Genomic DNA, 21,170 nt, shown 5'->3' on the forward strand with positions numbered 1-21,170 from the left:
CGTTGTTGAGTCGCTACTCACCGAAACGCCGCGACGTGACCGCGCTACACGTCCAAACTTGGCGCGCTTTCCAATTTTTAAATCTAGGTTCCCTTCCGCGAGGTCGTGAGTATTTCCTCTAATAGAAGCCCACCCTCCGACGTGCTTGGAAACATAGAAGCTCACCCTCTAACAGAAGTTCGTGCAGTTCAGTTAGTGTAGCTTATACATTAAAGTTCGTCTATTTGGTCATTGCCGACATTTTCTTTCATTTTTTTAAATTTCGGAGAATTTCGGTTTCATGGGCTTCAATTAGAGGAAATACGGTATTTTCCTATTTTCTCCATTTTTTCGACAATTTTCACCGTTTTTCGATAATTTTCAGCGTCTTAAATCTTTTTTTCCTGATTTACATCGATAAAACGATGAAAATCGTAGAGAAACTGAGAAAATATGAGTATAATGTTTAAAATAGGTTCAAAGTACGGTAGTATTCGCTCTTGCGGCTTTAACAACTATTCAACGAGACAAGAATAATAGTTTTTGTTCCGTCAATAGCTGGTCCTAAAGAGGGAGCCTTTTTTCAACAAATTCATGCGCCTTCAATACAGTAATTTGCAATTATTTCATTTTGACCCATTTTAGGCTGTTTTTCTAGTTTATAAGGAAATTCAGCTGATTATTCATGAGCATCTGAAGAATTCAAACGAAAACAAGCGAAAAATCTGAGCGAAATAGTATTAAAGGCGAGCGAATTAGTTTGTAAAATCCGTAGCTGTCCCGCTTCAGGACCAGATGTGCTCCTTTAAACATAAAATCGGCCACAAGGTTCATCGGCGAACAATAGAAACCGAGAAAAATATATCAAAAATTTCAGATTACGGCAGTTGTCGTTGAGGGACCTTCATCCACATCCACAATCTTCTCTCTTCCACAGCTCCGAATTTTTGTACCAGAATATTACCGTTTCTCTTATTTGCACATTTTATCTTGATCCTAATCCAATTATATCAAAGAACACTTGTTTACAGCTATTATAGTAATCATAAAAAATGCATGTGTTCTCTAATCCTCGAGTGCATCAGACATTGTACAAACAGATTACTCTTATTTGAACATCAACTGGACAGGAAACACAGGAAACTGGTCCCTCACCCAGGTTCTCCCGCATTGAGAAAAGAAGAAGAATCTCCAGTTACCAGTCATATATTTATTTGTTTTTACGGGGAATGGACCGCCCGTTCCAAAAGGAGCAAAGTGAAGAGTCCTTGTTTAGATAAAGAGGGCTTCTCTTTTAATGAATTGAGTTCTTGTTTTTAGTTAGCTAGTTTCTCTGTTTATCGGAATTCTGAAAAGAAGAAGAATTCGGAGAGAAAAAAGTGAATAAAAGAGAATAAAAAACAAGAATATGGAGATGAGATAAGTTCTCACTTCTGGCGCTAACGCCTTTTTCTTTCTCCTTCGATGGAATTTTTATTAAACTTTTTATTGAATGTTCTTTTTTTCTTGTCATACATATATGATTTTGTTTCTTTTGAAGTCTCCAAAGTTGAGATTCAGGAATTGCCTTTTATTTGATACCGTAAGCTACTCTATGCGAGCACTTTGAGCTCAATTATCTCTGTTCTTTTAAAAGATATTCAAAATCTGTCAACTGATAAAATGTTTACCAATATATCACCAACATTTTATCAGTTGACAAAATTTTTATATCTCAAATAGGAGCCAAGATAATTGAGCTCAAAGTTTAATGATAGTAAAGGCTTCTATTGGAGCATTTACGGTAACTTTGAGCTCAATTATCTCGTTTGTATGAGAGATTTAAAAAAGTGATCAACTGATAAGATGTTAATCTAAATATCACCTAAATTTCACTAAATGCATACTTTTTGATATCTTTTATATCAATCGAGATAATTGAGCTCAAAGTGAACGTATAGAGTTGGCTTCTATAGTTTTCATGAAGCTCTAGAAATTCAAAAAATGTTAAGCTAATCATTTTTTGAACATTCTACATTCAATGCTAGGTTTCAGAAGTTTGATTTTTCTCGCAATTTTTTAGCTTTTTAGCTTTTTTATTTTAGCTTTTCGTTCTCATTTGGAATATTTTTTTGTAGCTCGATTTCGAGTTTTCCTCCAATTTTATAGTTTTACAGCTCCCAAATTTTTGACTCAGAAAGGTTCTTAATTCTGGATTGAAACCAATTTTTCATTTCAGATTCTTACATTTTCAAGTTTTCGGAAATACAAAATCTCGAAATCTCAGACTACCAAAATCTCAAATACTCCGAATCTTAAAAGCTTAGAATCTTAGAATCTTAGAATCTTAGAATCTTAGAATCTTAGAATCTTAGAATCTTAGAATCTTAGAATCTTAGAATCTTAGAATCTTAGAATCTTAGAATCTTAGAATCTTAGAATCTTAGAATCTTAGAATCTTAGAATCTTAGAATCTTAGAATCTTAGAATCTTAGAATCTTAGAATCTTAGAATCTTAGAATCTTAGAATCTTAGAATCTTAGAATCTTAGAATCTTAGAATCTTAGAATCTTAGAATCTTAGAATCTTGGATTCTTAGAATCTTAGAATCTTAGAATCTTAGAATCTTAGAATCTTGGATTCTTAGAATCTTAGAATCTTAGAATCTTAGAATCTTAGAATCTTGGATTCTTAGAATCTTAGAATCTTAGAATCTTAGAATCTTAGAATCTTAGAATCTTAGAATCTTAGAATCTTAGAATCTTAGAATCTTAGAATCTTAGAATCTTAGAATCTTAGAATCTTAGAATCTTAGAATCTTAGAATCTTAGAATCTTAGAATCTTAGAATCTTAGAATCTTGGATTCTTAGAATCTTAGAATCTTAGAATCTTAGAATCTTAGAATCTTAGAATCTTAGAATCTTAGAATCTTAGAATCTTAGAATCTTAGAATCTTAGAATCTTAGAATCTTAGAATCTTAGAATCTTAGAATCTTAGAATCTTAGAATCTTAGAATCTTAGAATCTTAGAATCTTAGAATCTTAGAATCTTAGAATCTTAGAATCTTAGAATCTTAGAATCTTAGAATCTTAGAATCTTAGAATCTTAGAATCTTAGAATCTTAGAATCTTAGAATCTTAGAATCTTAGAATCTTAGAATCTTAGAATCTTAGAATCTTAGAATCTTAGAATCTTAGAATCTTAGAATCTTAGAATCTTAGAATCTTAGAATCTTAGAATCTTAGAATCTTAGAATCTTAGAATCTTAGAATCTTAGAATCTTAGAATCTTAGAATCTTAGAATCTTAGAATCTTAGATCCTCAGAATCTTGGATTCTTAGAATCTTAGAATCTTAGAATCTTAGATCCTCAGAATCTTGGATTCTTAGAATCTTAGAATCTTAGAATCTTAGATCCTCAGAATCTTGGATTCTTAGAATCTTAGAATCTTAGAATCTTAGATCCTCAGAATCTTGGATTCTTAGAATCTTAGAATCTTAGAATCTTAGAATCTTAGAATCTTAGATCCTCAGAATCTTGGATTCTTAGAATCTTAGAATCTTAGAATCTTAGAATCTTAGAATCTTAGATCCTCAGAATCTTGGATTTTTAGAATCTCAGATCCTTAAGATCCTGGATTCTCAGAATCTTAGAATCTCATACCCTTAAAATTCTGGATTCTTAGAATCTTAAAATCTCAGAATTCCCAGTTCAGAAAAAAGAAGTCATGTAGGTTTTTGTTTCTACCGTTCTCTTCTCTCATTCCTTCATGTCGAAATCCGAAAAGCACGCGTATAGAGACGAAGCGTCGAATGAGCGGATCGTTTTCACTCTCTCTCTCTCTTTGGTTTTCGGTTCCGCGCGGCGGTGAAAACTCCCTCTTCCTCCTCCCCCATCCCAACTACAATTCGTTTCTCTTTGACCCTCTCTTCTTCTTCTTCAACAAGTCAACCTAATACCCCTTTCATTCGAAAAGTGGGCGTGTCAGTTACCTTCTTCTCTAACTGTCTGTTGTCTCTTCAAACAGTTCCATTCTCTCATTCATTCGGAGGAGGTGGTCCATTCGGAAAGAAAGATCGGAGGGGTATTTGTATGTCTCTCTATGTGTATGTTTTCCCTCTCTTTCAATGTGTGCATTTTATTAGCTAGAGAGGGATAGAGTGAGAGAATTAGAGCAGACTAGAAAACTTTGGAAATTTCAATTTTTCAATTTCTTGCTCTTTTTGTACATTTTTATTTACTGATAATGCAAAATTAAAATGCCAGATGTCCAAAATTTAGTTTTTCAATTTTCGAATTTTTGAGGATTTTTTCTAGACAGTTTTCACATTTTTTTCCGATTAAACCGATTTTTGAGTTTTTGGAAAAAATATTTTTCAAAAATTAGCTTTTTTTGAAATTTTGAAAAATTAGCCTTTTTTGCTTAACGAGATTCCGATATTTCAACAATTCGAAGTTCTGAATTTCTGAATTTCTGGATTGGTGCATTTCTGAATTTCTGAATTTCTGAATTTCTTGAATTTCCTGAATTTCTGAATTTCTGAATTTCTGAATTTCTGAATTTCTGAATTTCTGAATTTCTGAATTTCTGAATTTCTGAATTTCTGAATTTCTGAATTTCTGAATTTCAGTGTTTCTGAATTTCTGAATTTCTGAATTTCTGAATTTCAGTGTTTCTGAATTTCTGAATTTCTCATATTCTAAAATTCCAGTACTCTGCCACCCCCAAAAATCGTATAAACTCCACTTCTCCTCGTTTTTTTCAAGCAATTTGTTTATTTGTTAATAAATCTTTTTCTTCCATTCATTTTTTCCTCTCCAGCCATTCCCAAACAGAAAAAAAAAATACTACTACTGCTTTCTTTTTTTTTTCCAAACAAAAATTTAATGTCTGTTCCTCAAATACTGATAACAAAAATAAACAAACCCACAGTCGTCTGTCATCCTATTAAAATATTTTTTGATTTGATAAAGTACATAATTTCAAAGTTTCCAAATGACTTTATTTCTGCAATTTTCTAGAATTTTTCTTAATCATTTTTTTCTAGAATATGAAAGTTTCTAGGAAAATAAAATCTTCTAGGACATTTTTTCATTTTTTATATCATTTCTCCTCAGGTTTTATTAGAAATTTCTAGGTCACCATTAGAAAATTTTCCTTTTTTTCTTTTAAAATGATTCTTCAAAACGATGATCTTCGAATCACAAATTTCGATTGTTTCCAGAAACTTCCAATCCCGAAAAATCCCGAAAGAAAGGTAGCTCGAATGAAGGAATGATCCGATGTCTGTCCGCTGGTTGTTATCCCTTCTACTTGCCACGTGGACGATTCTTTCGATAGCTCGATCAGTGTTCGATTTGATCGGAAATCTCTGGGTCGTTGTGGTTTTTGATTTTGTGCAGGTTTGATTTTTTTCTTTTTTTTCCAAAAGTTTATCTTCGGTGATCAAGTGGGGGTGATCAAGTTGAGCCATCGGGGTTGACTAGAACCGGAATAACGTGTCAATGATTGGAGACTAGACACATCTGGATAGATTGACAGAAAGAAAAAAATTTGGGATATGAAAATTTGAAAAAATTAAAAAATATTTTTGGTAATACCGTGGTTCCTATAATGGGAGCTCATTGAAACCGTCAAGTTTGAGCTCAATTATCTCTATTCCTGTGCAAGATATCAAAAATTAGTCAACTGATAAAATATTGGTGATATTATGATCAATAATTTATCAGTTGACCAATTTCTGATATCTGTCACAGAAATCGAGATAATTGAGTTCAAAGTTGACGGTTTGGGAATGCTTAATTTATAGGAAACACAGTAGTTTGGGCTAACAAAATACTTGATCTTTAAAATCTAAAATTTTGAAAGTTCCAAAACCCAAATTTAATAATTTCCCTTCATTTAGAAGTTAAAATTCTTAAATTCCAGATTTCCATATTTCAAAACTTCGAGATTCCGAAAAACCGAAATTCCTTTTTTTTGATTTTGAGATATTTGAGTTCGAAACTTTTTGGATTTTTAGCCCGGGTTTTCTGAACCTCGATTTAAGTTGAAATTCTTAATTTTTGAGAAATTTGGATTCTGAAATTTGTGCACCCTCTAGATTTTTGGGAATCTAACCTGATATTAAGCTTCGAAAAATTGGAATTTTGGATTTGATTTCTGAGGTTCCCGAATTCTAGATTTCTCAATTCTCTTCCCATCCAACTGGTCACAATTCGGTGTCATATTTCCCTCTCTTTCCTATAGTTTTTTCTTTTCCATTCAATAGTTTTTCGGCCCTACCGGTTAATCCAGTCATCACACATACACACATATTGCTCATCTCAACTGACCGAAACATTCCGAATGGCAATAGCAGCATTACCTATGTGTCCTTTTTCTCTTTCTCTCAACCTGTTTGTTCCTCCCTCGATATGCTCATTTTGGATCTACGAATAAACAACATCCCATCCCATCCCTTGTTTGCTTCAGAAATGTGAGAGCAAATAGTCCGTAGAGCGAGATGGCTCAAAGAAGAAAATGCTCAGATATTCCCCCATTTTTCTGATAAAAACGGGCGGAACACAACAAAAAAATATGAATCGAGGAGAATCGGTCTTTTGTTTCAAGTGTTGTCCACATAAAAAATGAGAACGTTTCGGAAAAAATGCGCCGCCGGACAGGCGGATAGGATATACAGGGGCTTTCCGCTAGCAGCAACTTGATTGGCGCGGATAAAACGGAAACAAAAAATGAGGAGAGGGGGAAAATGAGTGTGTGTAGAACAACATTTTTCGATTTGTTCGATGTCATATGTTTTGGGAATGAGAGAATTGAGAGAGAATCTGAGATTTCCGGGAATTTCTAGATGTTTAAACTTAAAAGGGGACAGAGACCATGAAATTTTTATGCAGGAGAATGTGTAGATTATCAAGAAAATGTTGACAAATTGCTCCAAAAGGTGAGAAGATCTCAAAAGTAGTTCAATTTTGGAAACATCTTAAAACTAGAAATTCAAGGACATGTTTAGAAAAAAAAGGAAAACAGAGCACTTTCGGTTTTGGCGGGAACTCATAAAAAGTTTAAGGAAATTTCCGAAGTTTCCAGGAATAGAGAATTTTGAGATTTTCGATTCCTTAGAAGCATTTTTTTTTAATTTTTGAGATCCTCAAATCCCACGATTCAAGGAACCAAAATTTGGAAAGTTCTACACTTTTGAATATTGGGGTTTTGGGGGTCAAAATCTAAAAATAATAGGATTCCAGACTTCATTCAGAATTCAAGTTCTCACAATTTTCTGTAAAAAAATCTAATTGTAAAATACAAGAATTTTCATATAAATGCTCTAATAGAAGTCCATCATCTATGTGCACTTTGAGCTAAAGTATCTCGGTTTCTTCAAAAGATATCAGAAAGTGGTCAACTGATAAAATATAGGTTATATTGTGATAAATATTTTGTCAGTTGACATATTTTTGATATTTTTCAAAAGAACTGAGATCATAGGGCTCAAATTGAATTTACGGTAGTTGGTACAGTAATCAACAGTATTTTCTGAGATAAAGGCTCAAATCATATTGCAGACAAAAACTTTCAAAATCCATCATTTTGAAAACCTCAATCCTTTATAACCGCTCTCCATCTGTATTACCTACTTCAGAATCTCAGAATTCAGAATCCCAAAACGTCAACTCTCCCAACAATTCTCTCAATTTCAATCCACCGGTTTCTCTCTCATCCTTCTCAAAAATTATCGGATTATTTTCCACTATTTTCAAGCATTTCGGCATATTCGCCTCGGGCGGCGGCGCATAAATCTCCTTTTTCTCACTAAACCGTTCATTCGGTTATCTCGAGGAGGTGTCTCTCCCGATAACCCCAAATCTCTTCTTCTTTTTCTTCTTTTACTATACAATTCAACGCCTATTCGAATGGTGAAATGGGCATTTTATATATATATATATCAAATCATTCTTATTCGGTACTTTTCGAGAATCTTGAGATTGGAAGAAGAAGAAAAAGAGGATTAGACGGGGAAGAGATGACCCTGAAAAGTTTCTCAGAGAGGGGGATTAGCTCCTCACCTGCTGTGTTTTATTTTCGTGAGGGAAAAAGAAGAAAAATGGTAATTCCCACTTGATTGGTGGTGTCTTTTGAAACTGTTTTGAAAAATCTGAATGTTGCAAAGTTTGGGAAAATCGACGTTCTGAAGAGGATTGTCAGGGATTGAACCAGGAGGATCGGGAATTCGATTCAAAAGTAATTTCAGGGAAAATTAAGTTTTTGGTTTTAAACTTTGGAATTCTAAAATCTGGAATTCTACAATCTGGAACTCCCAAATTTGAAAAAAAAAGGGCTAAATTTTAAAAATATTGGGGTTTTGGCTTCTAAATCTGAAAATAATAGGATTCTAAGTTTCGAATACGGTTAGAATTAGAATTTTCTCTTATTTTACAAAAAATTAGCTATTATCAAATTTCTGAGAAAAATCTGATGGTGAAATTCGAAACCGCACTTGGGTTCAAGCCAATGGGTCAGAAATCGCGCCCCAGTAAACGTGAGATTTTAGAAAAAATTCGCTGCTGAATTATGTGGCTGAGGATCAAACTTTTAAACGTTGCGCGAAAAAATCACGCGTTGCAACTCGTTGATTAAAACTAATTAGGTCAAATCCACGTCAACTTGGAAATTATTTATTTATTTATTTATTGATTACGACCTTCCGTCGTGGAAAAAGAGAAAAGGAATACAATACAATCACACAAAACACAGATACACGAATAATTAGACAACACATTCAATTAAAGTGGGGAACCGAATAGTAACACTATTTCCAAATAATAGCACATAACCATCAACACATACACGCATACAGAATAAAAATTATACCTGCAATAATGATTAACAGAAATAATAAATTATTTTACAACTTAGAGAGAGGGGGCCTTGGGTTCTCAATTAGACTCAGAGTACGGTTGACAAAGAAGTTTCGCCTTAGTTTAGATTTAGGAATGGGCCAGAGAAATCGTGTCTTTCTTCTAGTACGTGTTTCAGCTGACGCGAAAAATTCAGTTATGGTCAGACCTATTTTTTCCGATATCATTTTTGATACCATTTTCCTGTCTATTGCTAAGCGTCTAGAGTGTAGTGAATTAAGACCAAAGAGTAGGTTGCGCTCGCTCGCAGATTTATATTTCTTATCGTTTGGGTTAACATATCTTCCTAGTTTACGACTATACAGTCTTCTTGTGAAAGAGTTTTGCACTGATTCTATTAATTTAATATCTGATAATTTGAAGGGACTACTGATTACCGTACCATATTCGAGCACAGGCCTTATGAAAACTTTGTATAAAAGAACCATTAATCGGGTGTTTTTATTATTAAATTGCTGGAAAACTTGAGACAGGATAAATTTAGCCTTGTTAGTTGCTTGTCTCCAGTGCTCAGAAAAATCCAGTTTTTCAGATACTAGAAATCCTAACTCACGAGTTATTGTCTCTTTTTTAATAAATTGACCTTCAATAAAGTAATTCATAGTTTTCTTGCATTTACCTACTGTAAGAGCAACGGTTTTACTTGCGTTAAGAGGGAGTTTGGACTTTTCAGACCAATTTTGTATTAAGTTTTCGTTAACCGAGGCATATATCATCTGCAAACTGTTTACAATGAACTTCGTGAGGGAGGAAAGACGATATTTCATTAACACAGATCCCAAAAAAACTGGGGACAAAACTGCACCTTGCGGGACTCCGCAAATTAAATTTCTTCTGGCCTAAAAGTTATTTGGGGCGCGTTTTTTTACCCGTTGGCTTGAACCCAAGTGAAACCGTAGAATTTTTGTTTTTTCATGTGAATGCTTCAATGGAAGCCCACACTAAAGTTCACTTTGAGCTCAATTATCTCGGTCCCTATGAGAGACATTAAAATTTTGTTCACAGGTAAAATTTTGGTTATGTTATGATAAAAATTTTATCAGTTGACCAATTTTTGACATCTCTTACAGGAACCGAGATAATTGAGCTCAAATGCACGTGTAGGGTTGGCTTCTACTAAAGCAAATACGATATAACCGAACGTATACTTTGAGCTAGTTTATCTCGGCTTTTGTTGAAGATATAAAAAAGTTGTCAACTGATCAATTGTTTATCATAATATCACCAAAATTTTATTAGTTGACACATTTTTGATATGTCTCATAGGAGCCGAGATAATTGAGCTCAAAGTGCACGCATAGGGTGGAATTCTGTTAGAGCCAATACAATGAAATATTGAAATTTTTGTTTTGATATTTTGAGGAATTCTAGCTATAAAATAAGTTCTGGAATTTTCTAAAATAAATTCTATTTTTGGAATAGATTCCTAATAAATTTATAAAAATTTTCTAATATCAAAAACCTTGATTTTCTGGCGCCATGATTCTGTTCCGTCTCCCTTACCATCACTTCCGGTCGGTCATCAAATACAATCTGAACCGTTACAAAATAATAATATTAATAATGACATCATGAAAATATATAATGTAAAAAGACACGCTTGCTTACACTCCTCCCTATAATTGTCTGTCGGAAATGACCTCGGATCTGTCTAATTATGGACATGGAAATGTTGAGAAATTATACAGGTCGAGGGGTTTGTTTGCAAAGGGAAAAACTTGGGAACATCCACAACTGAAAAAATGACACAAAATTGCAATGTTTCAGATAGTGTTCCTGATATCTGGCCTCTTCGGTGCAACTCAAAAACGCCGTCCACTTCTCTACACTCTCCTCGTTTCCAATGCTCTCTCGATCGTTATCAACGTTCTCATTTTTCTTTGGTACATTGGAATTTTCGGAGAGATTTCTAGGCCGTATCTGTCGTTTGGTCTACCGTACTCCTCGTCGTTTTTCTTGAGATTCACGCCAGGATGTGATGCGGAATTCGATGTGATTAGGTTAGTGAAAATTCAAAAATTCAAAAGTTTGAATTGGGAATTCTGAGTTTGAATTACCGTAAAACCTGTAATAGTAGGGCCTCCACACTGTCAAGTAGAAATTATCTCGGCTCCCATAAGAGATATCAAAATGATGTTAACTGATAAAATATTAGTGATATTATGATGAACATGTTATCAGTTGACAATTTATTGATATCTTTGAAAACAACCGAGATAAATTGGCTCAAATTCAAAAGTTATGTGTTCTTCTATTGCATATTTTACGGTATTCAAATCCATAATTTCTAATGATCAGGTTTTTTACATTTTCAAAATTTTGCTGAAGTTTAAATTTGATATTCCGATGATATTTATAGTTTCAAATTCTAAGATGCTGAGATTCTTGGATTCTTAGATTCTACCTATAAGTTCTAATTTCCAGAAAAAAATGGGTTCAAAAATCCTGCCTCATCCCATTCTACTCGATCGAAGCCTCTCAATCAATCCTTCACATCATTCTGGCAATCATCACTTCAATTTTCTCAATCCTAGTTCTCATAGAAATCCGAAAGAAACCAATCAGATCTTGTAATCAATCTATCAACCACTACGCTCAAATCTGTGCATCTAAAGTCGCAAAAGCTCCAAGTACAACCAATAATTCAAGTAGCGGATACTTAAATTCTCAATACGACGATTTGGGATCATCTAGAGAGACACAAAAGCCTGCTGTCGAGAAAAAAGAGGTCAAGGGGCAATTTGAGAGAAACTCGAAAAAGAAAAAGAAGACGCCACGTCCAGCAATGCCGGCTCCCGACTGTGCTCCGTGCTCGTCGAATAGGTCATCTGAAGAGGAAAATAATCCAGAAGATGTGTATACGAAGCCGATCAAGAAGAAATCGTTGCAGTTGAGAGTGAGTTGAGAGTAGCAAAAAAAACTGAAAATTATTGTAAAAATTGACCCCTTCTGTTAACTGGCAACTACCGTATGTGCTCTTATAGAAATGCACTTTGAGCTCAATTATCTCGGTGTAGCTAGAAAAGAAAAAGTTTCAGCCTAAGCCTTCACTTTGAACAAATCCTCTATTTAGCAAATGATCAACATTTAGCAAATGAAATTTAGCAAGTGAGACTATTTTAGCAAATGAGCGAGTTTAGCAAAAGATCATCAAGCTAATGAGTATTTGCCCCACCTTGATCCCATGACATGCTCTTACAGGAAACGATAAAACTCAGCTAAAATTGGCTCTAAAATCTGAAAACAAAAAAAAATATTGAAGAATTTTCTTTTTTCCAGAGACCCGACTTGGAAGAAGACCCTAATTCAATTCCGGCTAATGTCACATCATTAGTGAGTTTCGACCCCAAAAGTGCCACGTTGCTTCGAATACGACAGCATCTGGAGGCGGAGCCTTCAGATAGAGATGTGAGAAATTTTTAATTTGTGAGAAAAATCTATTTTCGAGCTTTCAGACTCCCGACTACGAAATGTACGAACGTCTTCGCTCCCGATCTTCCAACCAATCCGACCTGATCCCAGCCTCTACCATCCCATTGAGCTCCGACTACAAATCCCGAAACGCTTCCCAAGATTCCGTCCCCTCCATGTTCGCCCCAATGCTCGACTCTCCAGCTCCATCCTCTACGTCTTCAAGGTCATCTGGAGCGTCCTCAGTAGTCAAACCACCCGTTCTCGGGAAGGCTGGAATTAGTCTAGCAGCTCCATCACCCATTTTGTCTCCTGGAATCCGGCTTTCCGAGCAGCTGGGCGCCAAGAACGCTCCCCCTTATAAAAGTGCATTCCGAGTACAGAAAACTGAAAATGCTCGAGTGATAAGCCACTATCATGCTCCGAACGAGATTCCGCTATCCAGTGATCCATCGGTGGCAGCAGAAGGAGCCAAGTATCCAGTGATGACAAGTGGAGGTCTATTGGTGTGACCTTTTTCTTCTCTTCGACACAAATCTCATGTCTTGCCGTGTCCTAGGCATTTTTTATGTACGGGTTTTCTTTCTTTTTTTTAACTACTTCTTTGAATTTGAATAAAGTATGGAAATAAATAGTCCTGCAATAAAAGACTTATTCGGATTTGGCGCCGAAAAGACGGTGTACCGTAGTCCGCCGACATCCTCAACAACAATTCGCGGCGAGACCCGCCGCGTCCTTTACATGGGCGGCATGAACCTTGAAAAAACCAAAAAGCTATATTTTCACTCCAAAGGAAGATAATAAATCAACAAAAACAACAGAAACTATAAACTACAAAAGATAGAATAAAAATTATTTAGCTTTCTTTGCAAACTTGTCATGTCGAATCCACCACTGATCCCAGTCATTATTCTTGTCATTTTTGAACGTTGGGAAATGAACCAACGGATCCGGATGAATGTCTTGAAGACGTACACCTGCTCTCTCCACTGGCTTCCCCGGCTCCTCTGTCCAACTTTTGTACCATTGACGATAGTCGAAATTTCGGAATTCCACTCCGAAAGGGATCGTTCCGTGTTCCTTGGCCTTTAGAAGTTGTGCGCGGAGCAGGGTGTACTGCTCGCGGCACAATCCGGATTTCAGAATATCGATTGGCTGATCGGTGCCGTCTGCGAGGAATTGTTCGATGAGCGATGGGTTGCGGTAGTCAAAGTAGAGGTACTCGTCACGGCAAACTGGACACGCATGATTCAAATTGAACCGTCCGTGTTTATCAATGCAGAAGAGTCTTGGCGGTGGTTGCAGTTTTGATTGCCCTGAAAACCGAAATTTGAATTTCCACTTCAATTTCCTTTTGAAAAACCAACCTTGATATTTCTCTTATACCATCTGTAGATCGGAAGTCCTTTGTAAGCTTCGGCATATGCTGCAAAATCGAATTTAGTGCCCTTTTTTATTGAAATCTGTTTATACCTCGACTTTTCATGTAGGAAACTTGTTCTGCGATACTGTGTTGTGGCTTGTACATTCCCTTTTTTCGTTCGACATGATTGAAAGCGTAGCCAGCCTAAAAAACTAAAAAAATAGCTTGCAAACAAGATAAATTACCTCTTCTGGAGTCGGAACTTCTTTCGTTTTTCCTTCACACGCCAATCGGCACGACGAGTGGATTAGCCGTCTTGCGATGGTTCCACCGGTAGCCAACATACCTGAAAATTATATTTGTAACAGATAATGAGCTAAAATTTTCTTAAAAGAGAGAAAAGAAATCTAGAAAAAGGTTAGAAAAATTCGAGGTGCACTGCGCGTCGTTTAAAATGCACAATGGTGCACACACCGTCACGGCGAGTTGCAGAAATTCGAACAATTGGATTTTTTGATTCCATGCAATTTTCTTGAATTCTAGCTTGTTTCCACCGCTTTTTCTTCGATTTTCCAGTATAAAAATTATAAACAAAAAATAGATAAAAATAATTTTACAGAAACATGGATTCCTGTCTGGAAACCATCCGAAATCTGCACGAAGAACGAGAACGCCTAATCGATTCCACCGTGAAGGAGAAGATTGCAGAGAAGTTGACACACAAGGCAAAAGTGAACAGTGAGCTTCGAGTGAAGAAGTTTGTAGATGTAAGAATCTTTCTATTAAAGCGGAAAATCAATAATTTCATTTTTCTTCAGAGGTACCATGATGTGTCGGCAGAGCTGGCTAAATTCTATAAGGACGAGGACAACTCGAAAAGCATTGAAATGGATGCTGTCTCTGGCCCAAACGAATTCGCAGAGTTCTATTCCAGACTGAAAGTTATCAAAGATGCTCACAGAAGAAATCCAGATGAGCTCGCAGAGCCTCTAACTGTAGAATTTCAAAAGATCAACGATGATATCATCAATCCAGAGCGCGCCGAACCAGACATGGTTGAGTTCAGTGACGAAGAAGCTTACGGTCGCTTCTTGGATCTGCATGCTCAATACGACAAGTTCATCAATTTAAAAAATATCAAACGAGTGGACTATATGACCTACTTGCTCAACTTTGAGAAGTTCACAGATATTCCAAAGCAAACTACAAAGAAAACTGGCGCCTATAAAGAGTATGTGAATTCACTGAAAGACTATTTGGTGTCATTCATACAACGGACTCGTCCACTCCATGACCTTGAGACAATGTTCGCTGAGGTCGATGGAACTATTCAGAGAGCTTTTGAAGCTGGAAATCTACCTGGTTGGGAGGCTGACAAGAGCAAAACTGCTCCATCGCAAGCCGCAGCCGTTGATTTGTCCCCATATAATAGTGCCGAAGAGCTGGAAGGACTGGGGCTGGAGAGACTCAAAGGAGCACTAATGGCTATTGGATTGAAATGCGGTGGAACGCTTAAAGAGAGAGCAGAAAGACTTTTCGCCACTAAAGGACACAAGTTGTCGGATCTGGAGAAGGCAGCCATGGCTTCGAATAACTCAGAAGTTGACAAGCAGAAGGCGAAGAACTTGGCTTTGGCGCAGACAGAGGGTCATATCATGGCGATGGCAGAGATTCTGGCTGAAGAAAGAACTGGAACACGGGAGAATGTCGAGAGAAAGCAAGCGAGAAGTGCCGGAGAGGTTGAGGAGGAAGAGGAGGAGGAAGTGGTCGTAAGTGGAAGGGATTAAAATGCAAATTTTGAATAATTTTCAGATCGAGGAAGAGGAAGAGGTCGACGAGAGCGCTCCATACAACCCGAAGAACTTGCCACTTGGTTGGGATGGGAAGCCGATTCCGTACTGGTTGTATAAGCTTCACGGACTCAATTTGTCGTATTCTTGTGAAATTTGTGGAAATCAGACCTATAAAGGACCCAAGGCCTTCCAGAAGCATTTTAATGTAAGATCAGAAACTTCAGAAAACCCAGAAAAGGAGAACTAGGCTCCTGAGATTCGAAATTCTCCAGAATATCGAAATCCAACTTCTCATTAGTTTATTTTCCAGGAATGGCGTCACTCCCACGGAATGCGCTGCCTCGGGATCCCAAACACCTCCCATTTCGCGAACATCACCAAAATCAAAGACGCTCTGGACTTGTGGAACAAGCTGAAGACCGAAAAAGAAATGGCGAAATGGAATCCGGACATCGATGAGGAGTACGAGGACTCCAGTGGAAACGTCGTCACTCGCAAGATGTACGAGGATCTCAAGAGACAGGGTCTCCTGTAGATTATCTAATTTTTATCATTTTTGTCTTCTTTCCCCTTTTTTCTCCCTATTTTTCTCTTCGTTTCTAATCTGTGGTCTCAAAAAGGAATTAATTTATTTTTTATTCACAGAATTGTTCAAATAATTTATACATTATTGTTCAGTACTCATACGCCGGATTTGCCTTGAAATCCACACATCCTAAGCATGAGCAATATTGCTCCCCCTTTCCGCAGTATCCACTGTTACTGCAGCAGAAGGATTCGGAATCCGGGTCGCATTTGGGGATCTTTCCAGTGGAAAGGCGGGGAGCGTCGTAGCCGCAGCGACCTGGAATTTTTTTTTTAAATCTGATTTTTAATTTTTAATGTTTTCTTTTTCTGTGAGCCTTCTCATCGCCGTTAACACCTACCAACGTTGGCCGGATTCTCTCCGAACGTCCACCACTCCAACGGTTTGTACTTGAAGTCTCTTTGCTTCGAAAAATCAATACATCCGACGCATTCACAATGCTCCTTGGAATTTCCACAGTAACCTCCGTTACTACAACAATGAGCATTCAAGTCATCTGGATTACACGTCGGTGCTTCGCCTTCCAACGGTGGCACATCTCGGCCACATCTTCCTCGCTTTCCCTCGCCGGCGTCTGAAGTGTACCAGGTGATTTTTTGCGACGGCTTCACTGGTTCCTTCAGAATCAAATTCGGATCGGTACCGTAGTCGATGCACTCGGGACACGAGCAGAACTCGGCACCGGAGCCACAGTAACCATACTGAAAGATTCAATTTTTATGGATTCAAGGAAAGGTCTCACCTTTCCACAACACGCGTGACCTGGATCATCTGGATCACAGACTGGATAATAACCTTCTATCAATGGAGCAGACTTTCCACACATTCCTGCCAACTCCTCTTATCATCATAGGTCCACCATCTCTTATCATCCACTGGTGAGCACTTATAGCTGAAGGATTTCGATGACGTGACACATAGAGAATCAGAAGCCGCTGAATTCAAAAGTGTGCCTTGATCGTCATCAAAGTCGATAGCCCAAATCATAACTCCTCCGATGTTATTCTCAACGATATAGTCGATTTTGTGTTTCAAACTCTCTGCATTCTCATATCCTATGAACGTCTTCTGTTCTGGAATCCAGATGAAGGGTGCCTTGGCTCCAGAATGGAATTTGGTCTTGGCTGTGTCAAATTTCGTATGGAGATCCCTCCATTGAACGTCTCCACCCTCGAACTTGGTGCCTTCTGAATTCGTGGCACTTGCCATTCGCCACATGTCATCTGAAGAGTCGACAGCGTCACCGACGTTCTTCCAGAATCTTCCGTAGAAGGGGACACCCATGTTGATCTGGAAGATAATTTTTGTCAGCAGTTTCTGGAACTTCTTTCTCTTCAAGATACCGTAATAGAGAGCCACCGCTAACTTTGAGCCCGTATATCTCGGTTCCTGTCAAAGCTATCAAAAAGCGAGATATATGAGCTCAAAGTTATGTATATGGGCTCAATATTTTATCAATCGACAAAATGTTGATATCTTTTACAGGAACAGAGATATATGGGCTCAAAGTTGACAGTTACAGTATTTGATCTTATACAAGCCCAACACGAGAACACTTGAACGTTTAGCCCACATATGCTCACGGCGGATCATTCTAGGAGGTACTCTATTTTGAGGGCATTTATCTCGGTTCCTGTAAAAGCTATCAACATTTTGTCAACTGATAAATGATTTGGATATTATGATAAACATTTTATCAGTGGGCAACTTTTTGATATCTTTCACAGGAGGCGAGATAATTGAGCTCAAAGTTGACAGTGTATCGTATATAGTTTCAGCTATCACAAGAACACTCAAACTTTGAGTCGATATATCTCGGTTCCTGTAAAAGCTATCAAAAAACTGTCAACACAAAATATTACTGATAATATGACAAACATTTTATCAGTTGACAGATTTTTGATATATTTCACAGGAAATGAGATATACCGGCTCAAAGTAGTTGACAAACCTTATTGGTAGTTTTGATTTGACAACTGTAGTCTTTCATCGTGGCGTGAACGTTCATTCTTCCGGAGAACCTGAAATTCCAAACTTCTAGAAGTTATAACAAAAAAATACGAACTTCTTGGGCATGGCGAAATTCAGAGGCGCCGGTGGTCCTGTATACGCTCCCCACTTTGAAGCCCATGCTCCAAAATAATCATAACTCATCACATTCACAAAATCACAATACTTCATCAGCTGCTGCAAGTCATATCCTGGCTTCAGGACCCAGTGTCCAGCAGCACCGGCAAACGAAATGAGATAGGACTTTCCAGTTTCTTCCTCCAAATCTCGGAGCTCATTTCGGAGCTCTCTCATCAAGTTCACATAGTTTTTACGATCGGAGGGAGTTCCTTCGACAGCTCCTCCGGTGACCGGATACTCCCAATCGATATCAACACCATCGAATCCGTACTCTTTGATGGCTTTGATTAGGTTGGAAATTAGAATTGATCTGGAATAGGAGAATTTTGCAACTTCTTGTACTTGTGCTCAATTATCTCGTTTCCTATGATAGATAACAAAAATTTGTCAACTGATAAAATATTGGTGATATTGTGATAATTGCTCTAGCAGTTAAAAGTGTTTTGATATCTTTTGAAAAAACCCCGAGATAATTGAGCTCAAAGATTTAGTATCGGAAAGGCTTCAATTATAGAAAATACGGTAACTTTCAACTTCGAGCTAATTTATCTCGGTTTTTGTATGAGATATCAAAAAGTTGTCAACTGATAAATTGTTAATCATGATATCATAAACATTTTATCAATAAACACATTTTGATGTCTTGCATGGGAGCCATTCTATTACAGGTATTTCGGTACATCGCTTTTTACCGTTCCAGTTGAAAATTGTCAAGTTTGGACTTCTACAAAAGATCAAAATATTTCGATTTGTCTGAAATGTACAGAACATGCAAAACAAAAAAAGAGCTTCATTTTTGAAATTGACAACTTTTTCGAGATGTGCGCCTTAAAAAATACCGTATCCTCCACTCCTCTTCCTGTAGCGGCTTCCATCTTTAAAGGCGCATAACTCAAAAACTATGAGAGCTAGAAAAAAGTTGTCAATTACAAAAATGAATTTTTTGCTTTGTTTAGTGTGATCTGAAAATTTCAGAGAGATTCGAAAATTTTGGACCCCTTTTCTAGGGCTCCACACTCTCGTTAAAGCGTTCACGGTAACCTTAACTTCGAACACAATTATCCCGGTTCCTATAAGAGATATCCAAAACTTGTCAACTGATGAAATGTTTAACATAGTATCATAAGCATTTTATCAGTTGATAAAATTTTGATATCTCTCACCGGAACCGAGATAATTGAGTTCAAAGTGCACGTACCTCCTAGAATAATCCGCCGTGAGCACGGAAAAATACTGCGAGTTCTCCCATCCTCCAACAGCGTACAGCAACTTTAGATCCGGATGTCTAGCGGCTACCTAGAACAACAACTGTTTTTGAAAATTCACAATCTACAGTAACCTCCTTAACATGCTGCAATCTCTCCTTTGCAGCGTCTCCTTCCAATTTCACACTTCCATCTGAATCCACAACGAAGAAGGCGAACACCAAATGAGTCAGTTTTTCGGCCTGGAATTTTCAACTTCATAAAATTAAATAGTTAATTTTAAAACCAAAAAAAACTGTACCTGATCATCTCGAAATGGTTGTTTTCCCCACGATGTGATGTATCCAACGCGCCGTCGACTGCAAGATCGGTCGGCGATTCCAGCGTGGGTGGCTGAAAAGCGAATTATCTGGAAAACTAGAAAAGCTAGAAAATTTTTTTAAATTAGCAACATGTGTAAAATGCTATAGGGATCCTTTTTGTAGTTAACCATTTTTTGATAGAATTTCTAGTTTTTGAGATATTTCAAATTTTCCAGAACTCATTGATATTTTGATTTCTAGGTATACTATGCACTTTGAGCTCAATTATCTCGGGTACCGTAACAGAAATTCAAAATCTATTTACTGATGAAATATTGGCGATATTATGATAAACAATTTATCATTGGACCACTTCTAGATATCTCTGATAAAAACCGAGATGATTGAGGTCAAAGATCAAGTATTGGGTGAACTTCTAATAGAGCAACTTGTCGTCGACTACACGAACGGTCGGCGATTCCAGTGTTAGTAGCTAGAAAACTAGAAGAGCTAGAAAAGGTTGTTTTACTAAAAAATGTGTGAAATTTTATAAGAATCATTTTTGTAATTGACCAATTTTCAATAGAGTTTTTGGGTTTCGATATTTGGATTTTTCTGAATCTAGAGCTCAAAAATTTTTAAGGGAATACTGTGCACTTTGAGCTCAAATATCTCGGTTGCTATAAGAGATATCAAAAATGTGTCAACTGAAAAAATATAGGTGATGATATGATAAATAGTTTTTCAATTGACAATTTTTTATATCTCTTATGGAAACCGCGATAATTGAGCTTAAAGTGTATGGACAGGGTGCAATTCAATTAGAGCAACTCGTCGTCGACCGCAAGACCGGTCGGCGATTCCAACGTGTGTAGCTGAAAAGATAAAACAGTTAGAAAGAAAACAGAAAAATGTGTAAAATTTTATAAGAATTATTTTTGTAGTTGGCCAATTTTTGATAGCGTTTTTAGTTTTTGAGATATTTCAAATTTTCCAAAGGGATACCGTATTTTCTCTAATAGCACCTACGTACAATTTCCGTTCAATTATTTCAGTTCCTGGAAAAGTTAATCAAAAATCTGTCAACTAATAAAGGATTATATGATAAAATGTTTATCATATAATCCCAAATATTTTATTAGTTGACAGATTTTTGATAACTTTTACAGGAACTCTGGATTCCTAGGAAAGATATCAAAAATTTGGCAACTAATAAAATATAGGTGATAGTATGATAAATAATTTTTCAGTTGATCACTAGCTCTCACAGGAACCGAGGAAAATTGTCTTAAAGTTGAAGGTTTGGGTGTCTTCAAATAGGAGGAACTACAGTAACCAGATTCTGAAAAACTCTAAAACTAACCTCCAAAAAGTACAGTAATCCACCAAGCCCACTTCACGAAAGCCGTGTTGTCGTACCTCATGTTTTCCTCGAAATTGACTCTTTTCTAAACTTCATCTCCCTTTTTCGGAAACCCCATTTCTCTGCACTCTCTTAAAT

The 21,170-nt window shown here is 36.8% G+C and overlaps 4 protein-coding genes across 4 annotated transcripts; 2 read left to right on the top strand and 2 right to left on the bottom strand.

The window, feature by feature from the left end:
* Positions 1 to 5,243: 5,243 nt before the first annotated feature.
* Positions 5,244 to 12,802, top strand: CBG04746 (the record flags this gene model as incomplete). The annotated part of the gene is made up of 5 exons (XM_002637888.1): positions 5,244 to 5,363; positions 10,647 to 10,879; positions 11,304 to 11,775; positions 12,159 to 12,287; positions 12,335 to 12,802. 5 exons carry the CDS (start codon positions 5,244 to 5,246, stop codon positions 12,800 to 12,802), a joined length of 1,422 nt encoding a protein of 473 aa, XP_002637934.1.
* Positions 12,803 to 13,142: 340 nt separating this feature from the next.
* Positions 13,143 to 13,997, bottom strand: Cbr-mrps-18B (the record flags this gene model as incomplete). Its single annotated transcript, XM_045238173.1, has 4 exons — positions 13,143 to 13,606; positions 13,654 to 13,716; positions 13,764 to 13,857; positions 13,899 to 13,997. The coding sequence occupies 4 exons, from the start codon at positions 13,995 to 13,997 to the stop codon at positions 13,143 to 13,145; spliced, it is 720 nt and encodes a 239-aa protein (XP_045092754.1).
* Positions 13,998 to 14,276: 279 nt separating this feature from the next.
* On the top strand, positions 14,277 to 15,981 carry CBG04748 (the record flags this gene model as incomplete). Its single annotated transcript, XM_002637890.1, has 4 exons — positions 14,277 to 14,420; positions 14,472 to 15,422; positions 15,466 to 15,651; positions 15,757 to 15,981. 4 exons carry the CDS (start codon positions 14,277 to 14,279, stop codon positions 15,979 to 15,981), a joined length of 1,506 nt encoding a protein of 501 aa, XP_002637936.1.
* Positions 15,982 to 16,120: 139 nt separating this feature from the next.
* On the bottom strand, positions 16,121 to 21,093 carry CBG04749 (the record flags this gene model as incomplete). Its single annotated transcript, XM_002637891.1, has 10 exons — positions 16,121 to 16,290; positions 16,373 to 16,733; positions 16,775 to 16,815; positions 16,857 to 17,322; positions 17,984 to 18,053; positions 18,098 to 18,472; positions 19,361 to 19,458; positions 19,502 to 19,609; positions 19,669 to 19,760; positions 21,033 to 21,093. 10 exons carry the CDS (start codon positions 21,091 to 21,093, stop codon positions 16,121 to 16,123), a joined length of 1,842 nt encoding a protein of 613 aa, XP_002637937.1.
* Positions 21,094 to 21,170: the final 77 nt, after the last annotated feature.

The sequence above is a fragment of the Caenorhabditis briggsae genome (assembly GCF_000004555.2).
Source record: "Caenorhabditis briggsae complete genome, chrV, whole genome shotgun sequence".
Lineage (NCBI taxonomy): Eukaryota > Metazoa > Nematoda > Chromadorea > Rhabditida > Rhabditidae > Caenorhabditis > Caenorhabditis briggsae.